This window comes from Ochotona curzoniae, unplaced genomic scaffold, assembly GCF_017591425.1.
Source record: "Ochotona curzoniae isolate NIBS_2020 unplaced genomic scaffold, NIBS_Ocur_1.0 scaffold_4683, whole genome shotgun sequence".
NCBI lineage: Eukaryota > Metazoa > Chordata > Mammalia > Lagomorpha > Ochotonidae > Ochotona > Ochotona curzoniae.
The window spans coordinates 5,751,428-5,776,574 of NW_024467121.1; the positions used below are offsets into that span (position 1 = coordinate 5,751,428).

A 25,147-nucleotide genomic window follows, 5' to 3' on the forward strand; every position below is an offset into this window, starting at 1 on the left:
CTGAGCATTAGGATATCTCGCCATGCTTCTGCAAAAATAAAAGTTCTTTTACAGAAGTGTTTTTACTTCATTGACTCCTTCTCACCTCCACTATAGGATGCAAAAAATCCTACTTATACATTTATTGCATTATCCACTGTGTTGCAATAATGTGCTTGAGATCTTTGCTAGAGCTGTCTGAGTAAAGGAGCCAGGGCACCAGTGAGGAATGTGGACACTGAGGATGCACACATAGAAGTCTGATGCACACATTGACTCTATACCAGCAACACAACAACAAGGCACTTAAAGTTCTCTAAAGTATGGAGAATGATAAGTACCTGTCTCACAAAGTTGTTTGAGATTTCATGAAATGATACATGTAAAATGACAAGATGACATGCCTGGAATACAACAAGGCCTTTTATGATGATTATGATGTCTTTACAGCCCAAATGTCTAGCACAATTCTTTATATGCACTAGGCAATCAACACACACTTCATGAATTAACTTAAATTTCCCTACACTGTCTGCCTGATAAAGGCCCGCATTTTTCTTTATATGTCTGATCATATTTCAGCAAAATATTTTAAAATTAAAAAAGCATGATATCTTCCCTGACCACTGCTTGAAGATCCCAGTACCATTTATACATATCTTTATTAGCACTCGTCCCACCAGTCTATAACTGTGTATATTTCCTGCTTCCTGAAGCTTGCAGCTTGCCACCTGAGGGAGATTGAAATCAGCATTTCATAAAACTGCAACCTCCTTTTTTTCCCCTTTGCATTTCCAAAGCAAGTATGTGGCAAAAAAAAAATGACCAGGGCTTGCTCCTAGGGCACACTGAGGACACCCATGACTACTCCCTTGAGGGAGGGCATCCTGCAAAAGGAAGGTGACAGAATTGATCCCGGATTCTTCTCAGCCCTAGTGGTTCCATGTAAAACTCAGGCCTAGCACAAGGCACAATGCAGTCCAACTCACACAAGAGCCTTCCCTGGCTGACCAAACACAGCCATGCTGCGTGTGAGGCCTCTTTCCCAGGCACCCTAGAAACTCTGTGAAGGCAAGATCAGCAAATTACAAATCCTCTTGCACAGGGCCCTGGCATGTGACAGGCAGGAAACAAGTATTTGATTGCTAGCCTTAGCTCTATTTTTTAAAGTGCTCTGAGCATTTCTCCTGGATTCTCTGATTACTGCTAACTTGATGAGAAGAAAGCTATTGGATCCGCACACACTGGAACTGAATCTTGGCACCACGGTGATGTGAGTGAGTAAGCACGGGTGTGCACGCTGCTCTCTGTAACACTGTCTCTCTCTGGACAGTACCCAACCTTTGGAACTCAAGGCTTAGCACATAAACACTGGGATTTCACACAAACTAAGAAACCAGCTCCTAACCAAGTCTTCGCAGCATCATCAATCAGCAATAAATTCTGCATCGAGTTCTACTTCCTCTCATTAAATGGACTGAGAAGTGGTCTCAAGCCCCCCAGAAAGAGAATGGAGGGAATCACAATCTCCTATGCAATTAGGTAAAGCACATTACTGGGAAATCATTCGATCCAGAGTGACTAGCAGCTGATGACTCTCATTAGGAAGAACTGCAGACACACTTTCAAAGGCCATTAGCTGGATGACTCCTCCTTGCACAAATTCTGCTCTCCTCCTTTTTCACACGATTCTCAGGGACTGCTGCAACCATCAAGGGATTCTCAGGGACTGTTACCACCCGTACAGCCACCGTCATCCTCACCATCACTGTGAACAGCAGCAATCTTCACTAGCACACAATTTTTTAACTATTCAAAATGCTTTCCCACCCACCTGCCTCATTGGACACTTGTTGTTACCCTCAAAGCAGGCAGAAGACACATGCTGCCTCACTCTACAAAAACACAAAGAATCAGGGGAGACAGTCCTGGGCCAAACCAATGAAAAGGCCACGGCAGCCTGCAACACAGCCTACCTCCTCCCTCCACACACAGTCTTCCTATGCTGTCGGCCAAAGGGCTGCTATGCAGCTGCCAGCATCTTTCTCTAAGGTATCAGGATGTATCAAATGTCCCTGTTGCAGTGTCCGCCATTCAAAGCTCTAGTCTTAATGGATGTGTTTCACCATATTGAAGGCAAGTTGTCATCCAAAAATGGTTGACTGGGAGCCAACTGTGGAGTTCTAATCTTTGTTCCTGCTGTCAGTGTCATACATAAGAGAAGTATGAATCAAGTGACAGCACTGCCAACACAGCTAGAGGCTGGTGTGAGATGCACAGACAGGGTGTGAGCCCCACTCACATTGCAACTGGGTCAAACTGACACCTGGCTTCTTCCCTACATATGTGGTGTGGAAAAGCTATTTATCCAATGTTTTTAAATATTTAGGACCAAATACATCAGAGTTGTTGGGAAACACTCTGACCAGAACTCACTCACTTGCCCTAGTTCCACATGCACAGCACTTCTGAGGATATCCAGGCATACCAGGAGTAGAAACAAACTGTTCAACACCTTCACCTGGAACTCCCCACGGATCTGCCTGGAGGTTTCTTGGGGGCTAGAGACGCTCGTAAACAGCATGATGGCAACAATCTCAGAAGAACAGACTTCTAATTAATTTTCAGCAAAAATGCAATGGTACAGGCCTTCTAGAAACTACCTGGCTCTGCAGTTCACTCTGCTGCTTCAGACGTAGATTTTCAGGTGTGTCTGCCACCGTCGTGAAGGACTGCTTTGGGTAGTGTCTGCAGAGAGAGGGTTTTAAAAAGAACATAATTCAATACTACAAAGCAGTGCTTTAACACCCACCATTTTACCCTCCCTGTGTCACTCTGTGTCACTGGGGCCATCTCTCTGTCATTACTGGGAATCCTCACAGATCCTCATGACTACAACTCAGTTGTCCCCACTCTGCCCTCAAAATGTCGACCCAGACTCTGTCCTATTGACCACATCCTGTGGACACTCAGGCCTGTTCAGGGCTCTCAATACTTCCAAGTGCCCCTCCCTATACCAGCCCAACCTTTGCAACAGATGTACCTTCTACCTTCAGCCCAACTTTATTCTGAACTGGCCTAAGCTCATTGCTCCTGCCCAGCTCTCTTCCAGCTCCATCCTCAATTCTGTGTCTGACTTCCAGCTAATTTTCCAGTAGTTTCTCTTCCCAGCTTTATAAACACTTCTTGCACACACAGACTTTTTTCAGTCTTCTTCTTGCTTGGCCCTCCCTCCATCTTGAAACATCCTCCAGCATGGATTCTCCCTCTTCCGTAGTCCCTCAGAGCCCTGATCCCTCCCCTTTATCCTCATTGTCATTGGCTAGTGCACAGGTATCCATGTCAGATACTGGTATACAATCTACATTCCTCATACATTCAATCAATCCATTCATTAATCACCAAGTCTATTGATCCTGTCTTCTCAGTATGCCTCAATTCCATTTACACATGAATACAGACATGCCCCTCCCACGTTACTTCCTTATAATGGGCCATTTATCTCTCAGGTAACTAATTTTTGCCCTCCCACTCCCAACTGTCATAGCAAATATTTGAAAATACCAAGTAAACCCTGTCAGTGGCTGCCCACTGTTCTTAGACTAGAAGTCCCTGACATCTGCCTCCCAAAGTCCCTGTGCCCAGCTCTCTGCACACACTATACTCTCATGCCATGCTTTGGGCCTGGGGCCACTTCAATCCCAGGATTTACCCTTCTCTTTCCCACGGCTCCAGGAACACTGTTCCCCTTACCTAAAACCCCATTCTGCCTTCCACCCCACTTCCCAAAGTAATTTACCCTTGATGCCTCTTGCCATAGGAAACTCTCCTGACTTTCCAGATTTTTGTTATGATGGAGCTTGGAAGTACTTTCCTTTCCCGTCCCAAGGCTCTTGCTAGTCATGGCATCTTTCCATCTACACATTAAATCAGTTTGAGGACACACTTGGTGAGATGCATTCTCCCTGCTACTTATGCTTAATTAAAATTTTAATTCCATTTTTAAAAATTCGTTTATTTAAAATGCAGAGTTACAGAGAGGGGAGACTAAGAGAGAGGCAGGGAGAAAGAATGAAAAGAGAAAGAGCTTTCATACATAGGCTCTCCAAATGGCTACAACCTGGTGCTGGGCCAGGCTGAAGTCAGCCGCCTGGAATTTAATTTCATCTAGGTATCCCATGTGGGTGGCAGGGGTCCAAGCACTTTGGCCATCTTCTGCTGCTTTGCCAGGCACATTGACAGAGAGCTTGGTCAGAAGTGGAGTAGCCAGTCTCAAACCAGCACTTGTATGAGATGCTGATGTCACAGGCAGAGGTTTAACAATGCCAACCCCTTTACTGTTTAATTAAAGAAGATCCTGAGACTGGGAGTCTGCACAAATTTCCTCTGCACAAGGCAAAAATGACTTCTATTTAGATACTAATAAAGCTCTACTTCCCACCCAAGCCTCTCAATTTGAAGTATGGAAATCATCTAATTAGTCTCACCATTCAACTTCACAATGAGAAAGAATGATAGATTTGAGCCTATAAAATACATGCCTGTAAAACAACACCATTTTACACGTTTGTTCTTGGCATCTCATCCTAAGTTCTATTTGGAAAGAGAGTAGTGCTCAAAAAAGAACTGGAGATGATACTGCTGATTTTTGAGAATGTGTTCTGAGAACCTGATGACCAAAACAGCAAACTTACTCGCAGACTGAGCCAACTTGCAATTATGTCAGAACTATCAACAGATGCCAATGCTTTACACTTTCTCCAATATCCTTTTCCAATCCTGAAATATAATGACTTTGTAGCAGTGGGATAATCTACACATAACTTTCTCCAAACGTGCATAGCAGCAAGAAATTACCCAAAGTTTTCATGTAGTTCCCCCAAAAAGTTCAATTTAAGACTCATAGCCAAAATAATAAGTGCTAAGGGAAAAGAACAAATGCATATCTGAAACTTCAAGGATCAACAGGATGAAAATGAATTAGAACTTGAGGCTTTGGGAGACCGTGTTATATTCAGAGCTGGTAACATTCAAGAGAACATGGTCTACAAAAGAGAAAAAACAGTGCCTGTCGAGGAAAGTGGAAATGGCCTACTGAGCTGGAGACACAAGATTCGGATGAAATGAGTATAATCACAGAGACGGCTGCTCACACTGCGTCATGTTTTAAATAACTACAACATCTGGAGAAACCTAATGAACTGGTGATTTCTCACCAGCATGCCCCTCTGGGAATGTCCATCCAAACCAGAGGTGGGGAACTCTTTTTCTGCCAATAGTTACTGAGGTATTTAAAGCACCCTGGGTGGGCTATACAAATGATCAACTTAAAAGTTAGCCTACTATAAATTTATTGGCTGTCTAGTCCACCTTCAATTGCCTCAGCAGAGACAGACCAAATGATTTCATGGGCCTTATATGACCTGCAGGATTGGACGTTCCCCAACCCTGAACCAATCCAACAATATTCTACTCTGAGGGCAACTCCTACCCAACCACTACCTCATTCTTCCTACAAAAGGGAAAGAGCAAAGAGCCAGAAGCAGAAAACGAGGTATGGAAGCAAACTGAGGGTCTAGCAATCCCTCACGGAATCACAGGAACAGAGAATATAAAAACACTTTGAAGCCGACTGGTGGTATCATACAGTTAATTGCAGCTCTTTTCAAATATACTGACAGGTTAGAAAAAGTCTTCCTAAAATACATGTCCTGAATAGAAATCCTAGAAAGAAGAGAATTTCTTCGTAGCCTAGGGGAGATAGGGCATTTCTTCCTGCTCTTTATTAAGAGCCAGGAGGTGGAACAGAAGGCATGGCAGCATGAGAAATGCAGGCTCAAGGAGAACAAGAAAACAAGCTTTAAAAAACACCAAGCTAAAGGGTAGATGAATTGACACACTATTAAATTTCCTAGAAAATAAACCATAATTGTGAAGATATGACAGAGAATACATTCAGAGCTGCTTGAGAGTTGGGGAAACAGTGAAATGTCTAAGCATCATAAACAGACTTGACCTCCTGGTGGCAGAAGTATGCAGGAACTGAATGAAGTCTATGTATCTTTTTTTTTAAGATTTATTTTTTATTATTTTCTTATTGGAAAGGCGGATATACAGAGAGGAGAGACAGAGAGGAAGATCTTCCGTCCGATGATTCACTCCCCAAGTGAACGCAACGGCCAATGCTATGCCGATCCGGAGCCAGGAGACTCTTCTTCTGGGTCTCCCACGCGGGTGCAGGGTCCCAAAGCTTTGGGCCATCCTCGACTGCTTTCCCAGGCCACAGGCAGGGAGCTGGAAGGGAAGCAGGGCTGCCGGGATAGAATCGGCGCCCATATGGGATCCCGGGCATGCAAGGCGAGGACCTTAACCACTTGCGCCACTGCGCCAGGCCCTATGTCTATGTATCTTGAGTGGGCTAAGAGCTGCAAGCATCCAGCTTTCCATGAAATGCTATCTTACAAATAAGAAAAATCAAGTGAATAATGGAAGACTTATCTGGAAGACCAAAGTCAGATCACAGAAAAATGACTCCAAAGTCACCCATAAGATTCAGCTGATAAAAACAGAAAGCTATACACAAACTACTGGACCATCCTAATCAGGCTGTGGATGTCTGTGAAAGCAAACAGAAGCTTCACTGGAGGTGAAAATAAGAACCCTACTGGAGAGGAAAGAGAATCCAGGGGACTCCCTGGCCCCCAGAGCCCAGTGCTTACGACCTGGAATACCTGGTTCTTCCCTCTACCTGCTCTGAGTCGTAAGATAGGTTTCTTAAATTCTCTGACCTCAATTTCCTCATGTATAAAATAAAGATAGCACTTCTTAGGCTTGTTACAAAATTAATATGTAAATCAGTGCCCAGCTCAGAGCAGACACTCAACAAACAGTTATCACTAATTACAACAAGTACTTACTACTATTATTATGATAACTAGTAGTATACTACTTACACTTCGCTTTGCTACAGTGACTTAGTCTCTGTCCTCAGCACCTGCATTTATTAAACAGGGAGAGAAAGTCCTGTTTGCTCTTCCTTCAGATCGCTGCTGGAATCACAGGGAAGAACTTCAACAGAATCTACTGTACATCTACTGTACACCTAATACAGCCAAAATTGTTATGATTTTGTATATTGTCAAGCCTGCATATTATTACAGTAATGTCTGGAGACGTTTTTGGTTGTCACACATGGGAGAGGGGAGAAGGAAGGTGGTCACTATTGGCAATGGGTGGGCAGACATCAAGGATGCTACGCCTCCCTGGCAGTTATCCTGTCCAAAATGTCAAAAGCAGTAAGGCTGAGAAACATTACATAATAAAAATAAACCTATCTCATTATGGGAAATTGCTGATTTCTAGATTTCTAGCTCTCTCTAACAAATTCTTTTTTAAAAAATTCATGTATTAGAAAAGCAGAGTGACAGAGATGGGTTAAGAGGCAGAGGGAGATCTACCTGCTCATATACTGCCCAAATGGCACTAACAGCCAGGGCTGGGTCAGGCTGAGCCAGGAACCAGGAATGCCACTCAGGTTCCACTCCATGAGTAGCAGGGCCCTGAGGATTTGGCATTAGCAGCAAACTGGATCAGAAGCAGAGCAGGTGAAACTCAAACCAGAGCTTCCCACATGGGATGCCCACATCGCACGTGCTGCATTATCCAGCATCCCTGTAACACCAGCCCCCTTCGTGATGAATTTCTAATCTATGTTTTGTTCTCAACTCCTGGAGAAGTAAAAAAAATTGCCTTACTCCACCCCTATTTTTGCCACTCATGTGGTCTGTCACTCTTGCCTCAATCTTCCTGCTCGTGGGCACTAAGGACCACCCTCTCTGGTTCTCTTTACTTAACTACTGTCACACCCAATGTAGAGAGCCAATGGACAACTCCACTTGTAACAGCCATTGCTTCATAGTCTTCAAAATTATCTGTGAAGAATGGAAACAAACAAACAAAAAAACCCTTTTCAGCAAACAGACCCTGAGAATAATCACCATCATGAGATCAGTTATGATACTACTTATATTAGATATGAAGAAGGACTTGATTCCAAGGCAAGCAAAATGAATGGAAAGCAAAGAAAAAAGGCAATGTGTTTATGCACGTGGCCATCTACACACACATTATGCAAAACAGTGATAATGTCTACCATCCTAGATTTCTAAATACAACTAAAATATTGGACAAGCTGAAAGAGTGGTACAAAAATTGAAGTATTCTTCATAAGAAAGGATATTATCAGATTGTAGACACTGATGAAATACACATCATAAAATCTCAAGGATAGCCACAGAGAATGAAAATATACTATATGAATTCAAATCCTAAAAAGCAGAGAACAATCAAATTTTTTGAAAGTCAAAAATCTAATTCAACACAGTAAAGAAAGAAATGAGCATGAAAAGGCAGCACACAATAAATGGGAGAAACAGAAATCACAGTTGGGAGAAACAACTCAATAATCATAAAAATGTGAATGGGCAACACATACCAGTTAAAAGACCAACACTGGCATATTTTTAATTCAGTGTAAAATAGCTAAACTAATATGAGAAAACATACTTTTTTAAAAAGAAAGGTGTAGAAAATAGAGACACTACACAGTGATATGTACTCAACTAATCAAAAAAGTATAAGTGTAAAAGTACATAAGAGTAGCCTAAAAACCTGGTGTGTGTATGTGTGTGTGCACATACACACACACACACACATAGAATGTGAACAAGAAAGGGAGAGAAGCATGGAGAGGGAATAGAATGCTGATACAGGGGCAAAGGTGACATATCCACTAACATGGTGGAAGATTTCAACATCCCTCTCCCATTTATCATTGAATGGTCAAGCAAGCAAAGACAAAATAAATACAGCCCCCATAGGAAATATTGAGTTTGTGACCACAGTGATATTCCAACTGTGTTATCACAACACTTGCAAATCAAACAGGATTTCTGACAGATGGAAACAGGCCCGTCCATGAGCCACTGTTTACCCCCAGATGCCTTCCGCAGCCAGGACTGGGCCAGGCTGAAGCCAGAAGCCAAGAGCTTCTTCCAAGTCCTTCACATGGAGTAGGACATCCATGTGTACTGGTGTCCATCAGCCTGTTCCCAACAGCTCCCAGGTAGAGGAGACAGCAGGATGCAGTGTAGGCATCTGGCTGAGAAATTAGGAAGCATGGGGCTAGTATTTTGGCATAGTAATTTAAGCCACCCCTGCGAAGCCAGGATCCTATATGGGCAACGGTTCATGTCCCAGCTGCTCCACTTCCAACCCAGTTCCCTATTAACAGCCTAGGAAATGCAGAGAAAGATTGCCCAGATGCCTGCCCCATGCTATCCATTCTTGGTTCCTGGCTTCAGCCTGGCCCAGTCCTGACTGCAGAAGGTATCTGGGAATAAACCAGCAGATGAAAGATCTCTCTTGCTCTTCCCTCATTCCTTCTCTCTATTTACATCTCCCTTTCTCTATAACTCTGATTTTCAAATAAGTAAATCTAAAGAAAAAAAAAAGCTAGAAGGCCTGTTGTGACATATGGGTCCTATGTCCAAGCACCTACATTTAGTACCTGACTCCAGATTCCTGTTAACACAGACCATAACAAGATCAGAGATGGCTCAAGTAGTTCTGCCACTCTGGGAGACCTGGGTTCCAGGATGTGCCCCATTACAGGTGTCTAAGAAATGAGTCAGTGGGTGGGAGCCTCTCCTCACTTCCTGTCTCCCCACCTCTCAAATCAATACATTTTAAAAATTCTTTCAAAAACTAAAGAAAACCTAGAAGGTAGTGTGCGCACATGGGATGAGATGACCCTTCAAGGGTGTGCTCCTGAATCCTGTGCCATGTACCCTAACTTCACTGCCAATGCCTGCATCTGAGCCCTGGCACAGAGGGGCAGGCAGCCATGTGAAGCTGGGCTGGGAACTTACAGACAAGCCCAGCTGAGAAGAGCAAGCAAGAAAGAGAATGGCAACAAAGCAGACTGTGATAAAACTACACGCAACAGAACTACCTGCGGAGAAGGCAAAACACAGAGCAGGGGCAGCCCATGCTCAGCAGAGAAAAGTCTCCAAGGACTCTAAAAGCCACAGGCCCATGCACAATAATGAGGACCAGAGAAGCCAGGGGACCAGAATCCGAGCTATCTGCAAAAGATGGAGGTCTAGGGCAGGAGTGTAAAAAAGCAGCTGCGCCCAGATTTCATGTCTATGTGGCACTGTGTCTCCAAAAAAAGATGAAAATTGAAACAGATTTGTTTAAGGAAGACCTCCTCCAATGCCTAGAAAACCTGAACTGGAGCCAGCTCCAAACTGCCGCAGGAGGAATGGCAAACAGCCGGGCCTTGCCTTAGTAAACATTCCCTCAGCCCCACCTGCCTGGTCGCTCTTCCTCCTCCCACTTGGTCTCTATTCCCACTCGTACCCCAAAGAGCAGAGTGCCTGGCTTTCCTCTCTCAATTTGACAAGGTAGAGCAGGCACTCACTTCCAACACCATTCTTCACTTGTATTTCATTCCTGGAAAGGATATCTTAAAACAGACTTTCATTGTACTTGATTTTGTCCATCAGCTTAAGAATCAGAAAAAAAAAAAAAAATGACATATTGTAGGAGAAAACGTGCAAGCTTCCCCCCTAAGCAAAAGTTCCTGGAAAATTTCATGACTATCAATCATATCCCAGAAAAAAGAAGAAAAAGCATTTTGGATACCTCTTCAGACATGTTATTTACGTCAACACACAAATGTTCACGTCAAATGTGTGGAGGCTGTGATGACAACAGGAGTACATCACCAACTCCTAATGTTTTCACTGATGTTCCAGATACAGTTCTGATACGGGAATCACCATTCCACAGGCAGGGGCATTTTAAGATAACACCTCTTTCAAAAGTTTAGGGTCAATGTGAGCTTCTTGTAACTAATACACTACTTAAGTAAAAAAAAAAAAAAGTTCATGTCTCATTTGCACTGCTCAACACAAGTCAGAGAAACATGATGAATGCAATGCTGACATTCTTTCAGCATCTTGCAGTTTAACACACTCCCTTCACATGTCTTGCTCTGATATTGATGCCCTGTCTATTCATGAATTTCCTTCCCCAGCCATCATCTCATTCTTAATTCTACCATTCGTCTTCCTCCCTGCAGCACTTCCATAAACAACTCACACAGAATGCCACTACTTGCAAAACATCAATTTTATGATTTGGGGGAAAAAAAGAGAGAGAGAGAGACAGTGACTTAGAGCAAGTAAATGGGGACTGGCCTTCAGAATGGAGGCTTATGAGAGTCGCTGATAGATTACATAAAAGCGAAAAATGGATTATGATAATGCAGGCCTCTCATACAAGCAAGACAAACCTCAGCTGAAAAGAGTTACAAAATCCAGACCCCTGGCTCTCCGAAGGGCAGTCAATAACCTAACAATTTACCAAATTCTCTTTCCTGAGCTAAGGGTCACACCACTTGCCACCTATTGATTTACTCCCTCAGCAGGACTCCATTGTAACTCCTCTCCTGTATTTATAACAAAAGACATCATCAAAGGAGACTACACAGCAAACCTGACCTACAGCACTAGGAAATGCTTATCAGCTATTGGAATGTGTCACCTACATTTTGAATTAAGGTTGAAGAGGTGAGAAATTAACACAGACAGACACACACACCTACGTGGTATGTTAAAAAAAATACAAGCTAGCAGAGGAGACTCTTCCCAATGCTGTTGCTGATATTGATCACAGAAATAAACAAACAAGGAAGTATATGACACACAGCAGCCTTGTGATTTGTGGCACTGCTGATGATAGCCAAGTACTTGTGTATCCAAGACACTGCCATTGTCTGAAAGGCATTGGAAACAAAGATTACAAGCAAACAGAACATCAGAAACATAGGAACGGTCACATAGGTCACACAGTATTCCCCAGCTGAAGAATAAGTACATCACCTCTCCTGAGTGTGCGACATCAGTAAACATAATTCAAAGGTTAAAGGCAGAAGAAAATCACACAATAATTTGGTTTTTAAAGAAAACATCTGTGTATAAATGAAAAACATCATATTACATTCAGCTATACATTTTCCATAAAAGTTTTATAATTATATGCATAAAATTATGGCCAAAAAAATCAGCCAAATACATAGTAAGAAACTAAGAAGAAGCAGCACCACAGCTGAAGCAGTGGTCTATACTTAGCCCATATGCTACCTCTGCAAATCATACCAGTCTTTCTATAAAAAAGACACAACATTCTCCTCAACACAGCACCCAGCAAGTGCTGCCAACAACCCTGAGCCACAGAATAAATCTCCCTGCAACCCACACAATCTACTTATTTGATATTTGCAGATTCAGTGTTTGTTAATTTTTCAGGATCAAATCAAATCAACAAAGAACAGATTGTGAAGAAAAATAGAAATTTAAAAAAAAAAAACACCAAACAGCTACCGGAAAACTTAAAAATGAAGCTTGTTGAAATGAGTGGCTCGCATGGGCTGTCAGTAAGGAAGGGCATGGGGTTGCTTACAGACTGAGAGCGTCTGGAATGATGACCTGCCAACGGCACTGCTGCTCACTTGACTATATGTAAACATTTGCCAAATCTGAGAGTCATACTCAAAAAACAGTGAATTTTACTCAGTGTCAGATATTTACAGCAAAAATTTTAAGTACATGGTAATTGTAATAAGACAGCCAATTCAGAGACAGTAATGGGAAAAAAATGAGGTAATTAGTGGTTTTCCAGATAAAACGAAGCAAAAAAGAAACAAAGTCCCATATTGAGGAGCAAAGGAATAAACAGATACTATGAGATGGAAGCTAATGGGATGCTCAAAAACAAGAAAGGTAGCAAAGAACTGTTCACACCTTCACCTTTAAAGGATAATCTAGATGTATAGGAGAAGAACCAAAAATCCTTACAAGACACCGCCTTGGGAGAATATTGAATACAAGGACAGAAGAGCTGCGGAAAGCTTTTAGAGCAAGAATACACTTGCCTGCAGAGTTACAGCATCAGAAGGAAGATAATTTTCCACTCTGCCTACAACCTCCCTCAGTGCTGCAGGGATTCGAAGCTACAACCATTTGCTCCATATTTTTAAAAAATCAACCTAGGGATTTATAGCAATAAGAAACTCCAACAACAATTATTTTTACTCAACATAAAATTCAAACAACATAGTAAATTCAATGAGAACTGGAAATGACCGAAAATGGCATTTTTGAATTGAATATATCCCACAGTAAGAAAAGCTTGTTAACTTACAATTCAGTATACACAATGACAAGTGTACAATGAAAGCTTCAAAAGAATACCTAGGCTTGTTTTGTGTGATGCCCTAAAACATTTTCCATTTTTTCTAGTTTATTCCTTAAAAAAACAAATTGAGAGAGAGCACTTCAACCCACTGGTTCATTCCTCAGATGCCTACAGTGGCCCTCATGTTTTTAAAATGTTGCCCTTGAACCACTAAGTCAATATCCTCCTGCAATATGGAGTTCAATCCACAGTTTATAAAGCACAGACTGAACAGAAAGATGCAAGAAGCACCACCAGGAATACACTGACACGTGGGATACTTCTTTTGGCTGTGGAGGTCTTTCAAAATACAAGTGCACATCACACTGAAAATGTTCTGGAATTGGAAGCATTTCAGATTTTTGGATTTGGAATATTCGATGTATAAAGTCTATGCCAATAAACCAAAGTCTAAAATACTTCTGTTCCTAAATATTTTAGAGCAGTTACGCTCAGCCTAAACCAACATCGTTCCTCCCCATGTCTCCCCTTTCCATTTCCCCAGATCCTTGCTCAAGCAGGTGCTCCTGTCACAGCCCACGATTATGATAAAACAAGTCCCTCTTTGGTGTTTCCTACAGCTAAAGCCATTCAGGAGAATGTATCAGGTGCCCTCAAGAGGAAAAAAAAAATATCATGTGGAAACTGCATCTGAGAGAAAAATTGCTCAGACTAAGTTAAAGAAAAGCAATAAGAGATTGGAGAGAGGGAGACTGTGCACCCCAAGGCATGGCTTAGATACCCACACCATGTCCAGGCAAAAAGGCCACCTATAGCCCAGAGAAGCTGTGCCTGTAGGGCCCAGTGCATGCAGTCTAGTGATGGTCCAATTCACAGTCCGAGGCAAGATTCAGAGCCACTAACACAAAAAGCTGGGAGGCGCGGGGGGGGGGGGGGGGGGGGGGGGAGGGGGAGGGGAGGGAGAAGGACAGCTTAGCCACGACCTATGTAAATCGAGCACTGAGAACCAGGCAAGAAAACCAAAACACTGCCTCCTACAACATCTGAGACCGTACAAAAACTCCCAGTAACTTAGCTATACCCCAGGGTAGCACACACTGCATGATGTACATAAAAATCGTGTTCTAGAAACTTACCAAGTTCTCAAGCTAGAATGAGGGCTTGAACATAAAAGAGTTGCCAAAGAAAATAAAGTTGCATTAGTGATGTAACACTTCACTCCAGATTGGAAAGGTGGACTAAAAACTTCCATTTGCTTCTTAATAGAGTTGAACCACGTGTCTGATGCTACAATGAAGGTTATTTGTAACCTTGTACTCTCCATGCTACTGTTGTAAGATATAATTTTGCAGTCCCAATCTATAGGCAAGGCACATGAAACTTTAATAACTTCATAAATGTGAATGCGATAAGGTTTTTTGATTTTTGAAATAGTAAACATAAGTAGACAGAGTACATGTGAACAACACTTTTCAAGTCTGCCATGTTATTAAGACTTAAAGAATCCTGAGTCCAAAAATACTGAGAACTACTGGTTGAAACTACTCAGGGTAATTTTCTGTTACCTTAAATCACAAATATTCTTAATATGTGAGATTATTCACTGGACTAAAGTAAAAGTTACTAAGATTGAAGAATTTTGATTTTAAATTAAACTTTCTTTGTTCACTAATTGAAATCTGTAAGGTTCAAGCCAATGAAGTATTTAATGAACAAAGAATTTTTGCTCATTAAAAACATGTTTAAGGTAAGATATTTAACCTAGCGGTTAAGACATCAGTTTATCCTCTCGGAGGACCTGGGTTCTGAATCTGCAGCCATTTTGGGGTTATGAACCAGCAGATGTGTCTCCCCTACCCCTTGGAAAACGGACCATGTGCAAAGCAGTAGTTAACTCCACCGAACCATTTAATGAAGTCCTCCAAGAATGACTGTCCCTTTCTGATCCAAAAACAATATCCCAAGAATTGCAGAAGGAGGGAAAGACTGCAGGCTCAATCAACAAGGAAGAACTGCTTCCACCTGCATCTTCCCATAACCCTCCACCCTGCTCCTAACGATTTAAATCTGACAGAAGTCGGTCTCTTTCACTGATAACAGTAAATTCTGAAACATAAAAACGGTTTGCAATATTCCCCAGCAACACCTTTCCCTCCCTACACGCTCTCACCCTCCGTACCACACTTCATATCCAACAGATGGCAGAGCCATTTTGGAGCCTTTTCTTCTTCCAATGAGATGGAGCAACACCAACCACTTGTCATCCCACAAAAAGACAGCACTCAACATTGACTGATTTAGAAGCAGGCCTGTCAGAATGTGGAAAGCCTGTAATCTTACCAATCTCCAAGATTCTAACTGTACTTTCCATGCACAATGAACAAGATAATTAATCCCTTTCTTTGAATTCTTCCCATTTCAGAGGGACACCAGTTAGATACAAATCTTCAAAATTTAATGTTCTCTTTAACAAAGTTATGTCTACGTGACTCATAGTTGTGCATGGAGACACAGAGTCATGATGAGAGGAATTCTCTTACTAATTTATTATAAATTAGATTTTCCTTTTACTCCAATAACACTGCAGATGGAAATATGGGAACACATTAATATTATCACTGTTCCTAACCAGAGCACAGTATATGTTGTAACTGTCATTGGTCATTAAACACTGAGGTCTCTCATTCATCCTTTCAACAAATAATGACTGCATATCTAATTATTAAAATTGCCACTTTTACTTAACATAGTTAAGTATAGAGTTGCTATATTTCCTTAATATAGAAGTACCAGGCTATGTCATCATACACAGGACTACGTATTTGTTTTCTATCATTGCCAAACGATACAGAAGGGGGTTATTAGCACAGTGATTAAGATGTTGTTTCCTATAACGAGTGCCTGTGTCCAAGTCCCAGCCCACTTCTGATTCCAGCTCCCTACCACTGCAGATGTTTGAAGGCAGCAAATGTTGGCTAAGGTCCCTGCCACACACATGGGAGGGCCCAAACTAAGTTCTAGGCTCCTGGCTTCAGTTTGGTCCAGGTTCAAGTCTAGCCCTGGCTATTCTAGGTATTTAGGAAGTAAACCAGTAGATGGGAAATAGTTACTGCCCCTCTCTGTCACTCAAATAAATTAAAATGTATAACATGAAAATAGTTGATAGAGTGAACATTTATCCTAGCAGTTAACACATTCATGTTTCATATCAGAGTACCTGGGTTTGGTTCCTGCCTCCAGCTTCCAATTCCACTTTCCTACTAAACCAGACCCTGGGAAGCAGTGATGACTTGAGCAACTGGATCCCTGCAACTTACACAGGACTCTAAGAGTGAGTTATCAGCTTCCAGATTAGTTCTAGCCCCTGCACAGCCCATGCTAGAATCAGATGAGCAAACCAGCAAATGAGAATTCTGTGTATATGCAGGTCTATCTGTGTGTGCCTGTATGTCTCTGTCCATTTATCCCTTTATCTGAATTTTTTTTTAACTTAAAACTTATAAAAGCTGTCAACTCAGGGTGAGAGAGGAATTATAGTCTTTAACCCACTAGCCTAGATCCAAAATTTGCATCCCAGCTCCTTTCTACAAGTTTGTCTTGATGTGATAAGACATTTCTTCTAACAGAAAACTGAGGTTTGAATATCTTGACTTCAGTTGAATATACCCTGAGCAAGGACCACATAACACTGATTCCACAGGATTTTTTATTTTTAATAATGGTTACATAGTTGATCAGGGTGGGAAGGATCAAAGGTTAAGGAAAAGTGAGTGAAAATAATGTCTCCAAATTTGCTATCTCTTCTTGTTTCTTGGGGAAAGGGAGAGATAAAGGGTGAAGCAAGCCACATCTGGCCTCCCCAATGTCCCAGTACCTAGGAATGGGGAACCACCACATGATATCAACCCAGGGTCCCGATGTGTGCATGTTTCAAGGGTTCTGCCCAAGTGGCTTGAATAGTTGTGAAATGCTGTTGATTTTGCCAATCCAGGGATGATGCAGCCCTCTCAATGTCCATTGGCTCATCAACCTCAAGTCTCCATTCACCCTGATTTTTGCTAACATCGATTGGCTGGAGCAGTTGTCCAATTTGTTCTTCTCTCCTTCTTCTGCTACAGTACCAAATGGGCTGCCATATTCTCCTTGAGCATCAGGGTCTGCATCCACTGCTCCGCCTTTTTCACTGAGAAGGACATATTCTTACAGGCAGGCCCAAGGACCTGTCCCGGGTGATCCAAGCCCCCGCCCTCCCCCCCAGCCAGATCCCCTACCACAAGGGCTCATGAACCTGGCACCCACCTCACAGACAGGCACAGGGACCCAGGCCCAGTGACCAGAGCCCCATCAGATTCCCTGCCCCGAGCACTCACAAATCTGGCACAACCCTAGCTGGTGGGCCCAAGGACCAAGGCAGGCAACCCAAGCCCTGCTGGCTCCCCCTACCCTCAAAACTCACGAACCCAGCCCCAACCTCCAGGCCAGGCAACCTAAGCCCCACCAGATCCCCGACTCCTGAGGCTCATGAACCCAGCTCCCCACTCAGAAGCGGGCCCCAGGACCCAGGCCAGGTGACCCAAGCCCAGCTTGTGAAGCCATCACCCACTGACTCCAGGCTTGCATGGTTCACCTCAGCTCAGCATCTGCTATTGCTTTGCACAGCCTGGCTTAGTCCAGCCTGTCCCAGTTTCAGTTCCTGCTTGTGGGTGCTGCACCCTAGCCTGGCCCTGCCAGATCCCTGTCCCAGTCCTAACACAAACCATCCTGGCCTCTCCTGTACCCTGTCCTTGTTCTCAGCCTGGTCTGTCCCTAGACCTGACCCACACATATGTTGGTGCGTTCTGTAATCTGGCATGGTCTGGGCTGCTCCTTGACTTGATTCTTGCACTCATCTGCAGGGACTGTGTGCTGACGAAGGAGTTTCCCAAGCTCCTCTATCAGGTCTCCTCCTCCTAGTGGCACATCTCACGCACTGACCTGGGTTGACTTTGTCCACCTCTTGTCCTAGCAGGAACAGTGGCCTTGCTCAGCCGACCCACACCCATTTTGATTCTTATTGTTAGGTGTTGCAGCTCAGACACAGCTTTCACGTGGCTCAGCAGGAGTCAAGACCTAACTCAGCCTGTTCTATACCCACCCTGGCTCTAAATAGCAACAGTGACTGCTGGAGTGTAGCCCAATCTGTTGCTCCCCAGACCCCATTCACACCCGTAATGAGGGAAACTGTAGCCATGTCCTGCCCAGCCTGCTGCCCTCAATCCAGCCCTTGTCCTCATCAGCTCCCCAGCCAGGCCTGTTCCCACCTGTTCCACAGAAGTGAACCCACATATCCCCCACAGATTCCACTATCAGACCTGACTCTCTCATATGCTAACTATTATCATGGCCCATCCTAACATCACCCGCCCGTGTTTTGACTCTCACTAGTAGAACCCAGCCTTAACTTTAGTGTGTGCCAGTGAGTGGTGCTCAGTGGTGGTCAATAACTACCCCAGCTCAGGTCTCCCATGTGTGCTTGTACTTCGATCTGACCCTTAAAGGTCCTCCTGTTTCCTACTCCAAACCAGTTGGTCTCAGCCCCTCACTTACCACTTACAGTGGCATTATCCATGGAAGTCCCTCAGCAGTAATTCTTTACCTGGGCATCAACTCAAAGGTCATTGCTTACAACCACCTTGCGTGCTCCCCATGTCCTCCAGCAAATCCATACCCCAAGGATTTAGAGTGCACAGCTGGGCAGCCCAAAGGCTTATCCTAGCCCCCATTGGTGCCCAGGTTTCCCAGGCCCTCCCCTTACTCAGGGGGCCACACAGCCCTACTGAACACAGCTGTGCTGGTCAAAAAGCTTTCAGGCCAGGGAGAACCTGAAAGCCACAAGATAGCTTTAAAAATCAAATTGTCCAAATGGGCATCTGACACAGCAGTTAAGACACCAAATGGTTGTCCACATGTCCTAGAAAGCACCTAGGATTGAGACCCAGCTCTGCCCCATGACAGTGGGTTGAGACCCAGTTCTGCCCCAATACCAGCTCCCAGGGTACGTACACTCTCTGAAGTAAATGGTGATAGCTCAAGTACTTGGGCCCCACCACCCACAAGGAAAACCCAGACTGAATTCCTGGCTCACCGTTTCAGCCTGGCATAGCCCTGGCTATAGGAAATCAATTAGGGTATGTCTCAGTGGACGGAAGATCTCTATTTCTCTTGCTCTCCCTCTCTACAACTCCATCCCCACTCGTGTGTATGTGTGTGTGTGTGTGTGTGTGTGTGTGTGTGTGTTCTTTCTCTTTCAAATAAAATCAATTCATTAGATGGTTAATGTCTTTAAAAAAATACTCTGCTATCCAATATGTTTAGACAACAGTGGATCAACAAAGGTTTTCTGCCAGACATCTCAGATTTGGCCCCAACCCTACTCCGTTTTGCCTCTAGGAACCTCTCATACAACTTATTGTTTAGTACACAAATGTGATCCATGCAGCACTTTAGTCTGATTTTGAAGCAGGAAAGAAATGTTAAAGAAAATGACTGTTCACCAGCTCCTTTCCCCAGCAGAGATTTTTAGCTCAGTTTCTTTGCTTTCACCAGTCCATGAATGTGCTCCTCCACCAACATTTACAATTGTGTTCACATGCTCTTGTTGCTCAGACCCTCCTCTGCCCCCAGTCCCATGCTCACAGCAGCGCCTATGTGACTCTCAGCACAGCAGCACTGCTTGCATGCATGCCCACTATCCTCACCAGCTGGATGCCTGCTCGGGAGAGGGAAAAAACTGAAACAATTGAATGAATTAATGAACAACTGAAAGATTGATTCAAAATGATGCTATGAACAGCTAGCTGGAAACCGCTGAAAATAAAAAGATGTAACTGGCTCAAAATGTAGATATTCTCAGAAGAATGGTAATTATAGACTACTTTACGAAAATAGAAATTAAACTCTTTTCTTTAAATATATGTGGATTATCAAAAATTTCCATAAATTGCTAAATAAAAAACCAATTTCAAAATTCTTTGAAAGTATTACTTCAACTTGATGTCACTATATAATCCAGTAACGTATTTTATGGTTTCTCAATTGCAATACATATGACAATAAATTAACAGAAACCAAAAATGTATGCCCAGAGATTAAATCTGACCACCCAGCAAATACAAAATGATCTGTTAGAAAATTTAGAAAATTCAATTTTCACATTAAAGAAACATAGTCCTATTCATTTAAAAACAATCATTTATTTGAAAAGTAGAGCAATAGATAAATAAAAACATAGAGATTTCTTCCATCTGTTGGCTCATTCCCCAAATGTCTGCAATACCCGGACTTATGCAGGCTGGAACCAGGAACTGGAAACTCAGTTTGGGTGTCTGACGTGGGTGACAGGGGCTCAGTACTTCTGATGTTACCTACTGCCTCCCAGAGTCTGCATTAGCAGGAAGCTAACGTGATATGAGATGTGGGCATCTTAACCTTTGTGTCAGTACCTGCCCCTCCTTTTCCTTAGGCAAAGGCATATCGACTTCACTACTCACACACTCATAAGGCACTCCTCCCAAGAAAACCCACTATTAACACCCTGCTTCAAGAAATATTTAAAATATTTAATTTCTTGCTCAAGAAATAAAAGTAGAAAAGAGTATAAGCATGCCATTTTAGCCCATGTGCACAACAGTGGTACATAGGCAATGAGGTATGATCTACTGAATGAAACATTGTGATTTCTCAAATACACAGGAAGCTGGTCATAATGACATCCTATTAATGAAAAGGCCGCAGGGGGGAGCAGATCATGCATTAAGTCACTTTTACTCAGCACTTTTCTTCGTGTCTTGTTGATCCACCCCAGAACAAACATTCAAGATGCTTGATTTGATCATGAACACAGTGATGACTAAGATAGTCCTCGCCTTGCACCCACTGGGATCCTATTTGGACAACGGTTTGTATCTCAGCTGCTTTACTTCCCATCCAGCTCCCTGCTTGTGGCCTGGGAAAGCAGTGGAAGACGGCCTTGGGACCCTGCACCTGAGTAACGTATCTAGAGGACATTCTTGGCTCCTGACTCCTGGCTTTGGATGAGCTCAGCTCTCACCACTGTGGCCACTTGGGGAGTGAATCAGCAGATGGAAGATCTTTCTCTCTGTTTCTCCTCTCTGTAAATCTGACTTTCCAGTAAAAGTAAATAAATCTTTTAAAAATGGCCAATATCTGAATAAATCCCATCTTTTAAGAACTGTGTGCTTAAGAACAAGACCTACTGAGATGTCTGATAAAAAAAAATTGTACAAAATGCAATAAAAATCTTTTGGGTATTTTTTAGAATAATGCTAGATAAAATGCCACATTTCCCCTAAGCCCACTCAGTAACAGAATACCTTATATTTAATAACTTCCTAAATGAAGCTTTAAAAGTATTTTAAACATATTCTATTTTGTCCCATAATTAAAATAAAACTGAAAATCAAATACTGTATTTTTATAATAATTTATGTTTATTCGTTTCAAAGGCAAAGAGACAGAGCTCCCACCTATTGGCTCATTCCCCGGACCCTCATAGTGGCCAAGGCTTGGCCAGAAGCCCAATTCAGATCTCTGCCATGTGGATGACAGGAACCCAAAGATTCTAACTATCTCCTCTGTCTCCCAGGTACACATTAACAGGATTCTGGAGTCAGTAGCCAAAGCTGGGATTGGAACTCACACACTTTAATATGGGATACAGGCATCTTAAGTAATGTCCTATCTACTCTTACTGGCTAAGGACCTCTTAGATACTACCCAAACATGTTCAAGTTTTATGAAAGTCCAGTGCCCAAAATAAATTGAGCCTAATCCTGGTTATACCTTTGGGAAGTTCTGTGACCTTGACCAAATCACATCATCCAAAGGGATTCCCTTTCCTCATATCATAAATAGGGGCTGCCCTCTTTCCCACAGGCCCAAAGAAATCCCTTGAGATGGAACAGGAAGAAATACATAAATTTTAAGGATTACACACCATGTCAACAGGGCCACCTTCCCCACAATGTCACTGCCCTGGAGGTTATAAGCTTCCTTCCTTGTGAGGCACATCAGGATCACAGAACATTCATACAACCAATAAATCTCTGAATCTATTTGACTAATGACTTCTACACGTCATAAGATCAACAAATCGCAATGCAAAGTGAGAAGCTTCCTAGCACAGAAATCTCTAATGTGGCAACTTCATCAGTAGAAATACTTCTGCCCTGCATCCCACCCATGACCCTTGTCATCTGCTTGGGCAGTTTCAGTCTCCTTGTTTTCTCTTTGTGTGCTATTCTGAAGGACCTGCTGTTCCATCAGTCACTGTGACAGTTCCACATTACAGATCAATGTAATTTCTTTCTTGACTTCTGAATACCAAATTCCTCCAAGCAAGACTCACAGCATGCTGGGAAAACACATAAATACAGGCACATCCTGACAGTTCTTGATGGCTGCCACTCAGAGCATCTCCCGCCGTGCACCTGCTCCTATAAGACCATTCTATTCTTAGACATGATGAATTTCTACATAAAAACAAAGTGCCCAATGACATTAGACATACATTGGTTAGTGTCACATGAGTTAAACATAAAAGTAGTAAGGACAAAATAGTTGCTGATGAAATAGATCTCTTCAGAGAAACAGAACCAATAGGGTAGAGATAGGGAGAAAGCAAAAGCAGAATGCTGGCTTCTCTGGAAGACCTGAAGCCCTCAACTATACATGGCTCAACTCCCTCATGGAGGGTAAGCTGCTGTGCTTGGAGCCTACCTATTTAAATTTGAATCTCATAAAAAAAATATCTTCACGGTCAAATCCAGATTGACACTTGATCACAAAGCAGATGTCATGGACCAGCCAGATTGAAATATAAAATTAAACATCCTACTTGCATTTCATGGCTTTTAACTATGAAGGTAGACAGCTACTGTCTGGCCAGCCCACTCTCAGGGTCTCAGTTTTGTATTTTCAGAAAAGAGATTTTGCCAGTTCATTGTGGGTTATAGCGAGACCCTAGCAAATCAACTGATTCCAACCAGGCTCATCATATTGATGATCTATCAGAACCCAAGCCAATGGTGTGATACAAGACACCCCAGGACTTTCAGTCTAGACTGCCATGTAAGTAACCTTCACAGCTATGCTTCCTCTATCAGTCTCCCCCATCACCATGCCATAGAAATCTCTTCATTCTTTTAAGATGCCTATCAGCTGCCACAGTCTCCAAAAATTCTTCCCATCTACACAGTCAAACTAAGAGCTGCCATGTTGGCCCCTGTTCCTTTCTCATCTCCCTCTAGTTGCTGTGGTTTCCTATTTTGTTGCCCCTGCCCTCCTGTAGGAATGTCTATAATCTCACTAAGAAATAGTTGCATTTCCACCTCTGACTTCTCTACAGTGGGGTGGGCAATGCAGAGAAGCCTCACATGAGCAAAACAAGCTGTATGTTGAGTATTTCCCTCCTGATACATATTTTAAAATTGCAAGCATCATCACTTATTGGTATAGAACTTCAGCTAGTTGAACAACTGCCTCTCCAGAATGCTTCATTATTACAACTGAGAATATCAGCATCTCCCAAAAACCAAAGTGAACATTAAAGCTACCAGAAGAGTACAGGAATGGATGACCTTGAGAGAATGAATGAAGGAGGAGGGATCAATGAATATCTCAGGTGCTCCAGCTCCAAGTTATAGATAATTCAATGTGATAAACTGCTACTATCTCATCACAGAACACACTGTTCTTCATAATCAATACTTAGGTCTATAAGATAGCATCTTTCTTTGCCCTGGACATCACTAAATAAATACTGAGTCTGTTTACTTTCTTAATTTGCATTTTTCTGGGACTTCTGTCTGCATTTCTTAGTTTTTGGCCATTTTTCTCAAGCCATCAATCTTTCATAACACCCTACCCACAATTACCTTTTAAATATAACAATATCAACCCTCACAACCAACATGTAAGACATGTGCCTATTACATTTTTCTTTTTCAGAGATGAAAAAACAAGAGATCAAATACGTTACATATTTTGTGCAAATGTGTAAAGTCATGCCGGTTTTAGGGCTTGTGCTCTGGCTTCTTACTGCTAAGGGGAATGTCCAGGGTTCCTTCAAATACCCTAGGCTATACATCACTTTGCACTGACTTCCCTGGAAACTAGCAACAACCAACAGCATAAGAAGAGCACTCCAGATTTGCCTCTTTTATTCTGTCTCAAATCACCCAGGAAAACTGGCTGAGGCTCATCAGTCATCTCATCTGGCCTGGCCCACACCTGGGGGCTTTCTGAGACACAGGACCCTCAGTGTGAATTTAGGACAGTGTCCAACAAATTGCAATGGCTGCCCACCCTCTTCACATAACTCTAATTCACATCACTGCGTGGGCTCCTATTTGCTTTGATCTCAGGCATTTCAGCTTCCAAATCCTGATGCCTGTTCTCTGGCACACTGATTGCAGTCAAGCATGAACAGAATACACCAAGTGTCCTTCTTTAGCAGAAAATATCACGCCTGATACAGAATCAGGATTTAAAAAGAAGATGAACTATAAAATCCCAGTTCTAATGTTCATGAATAGGGCATGACCACATGAGGCTCAACCCGATGAAACTGCAATCCCATCAACCCTCTTGTAAAAAGCCTTCATAACTTTTTAGGGATTTATAATCAGAGATCATTTTGGTTTTTAAGTATTTAATATTAATGAAAATCTCAAATATCAACTGAGGACAAAAATGGCATCAACAGTGCAACCAGAAGAGTAGTTGAAGGTTTTTTCAAGTTGGTGTGCTGTCCTATCCTGTTCAAGAACTGGCTCTGAAGATGTGTGGCCAGGTGGGACTATCAGCAGGTGTCACTCTAAGAGCCACACAGATAGGAGAAAACAAA

The 25,147-nt window shown here is 42.7% G+C and overlaps 1 protein-coding gene across 1 annotated transcript in view; it reads right to left on the minus strand.

The window, feature by feature from the left end:
- Positions 1-25,147, minus strand: part of LOC121148039 (LIM zinc-binding domain-containing Nebulette-like) — a 194,551-nt gene that overhangs the window by 59,327 nt on the left and 110,077 nt on the right. Inside the window, exon 3 of the mRNA XM_040968017.1 lies at positions 2,643-2,727. Within this exon, the coding sequence (XP_040823951.1) occupies positions 2,643-2,727 (85 nt within the window). The remainder of the gene's footprint in view (positions 1-2,642; positions 2,728-25,147) is intronic.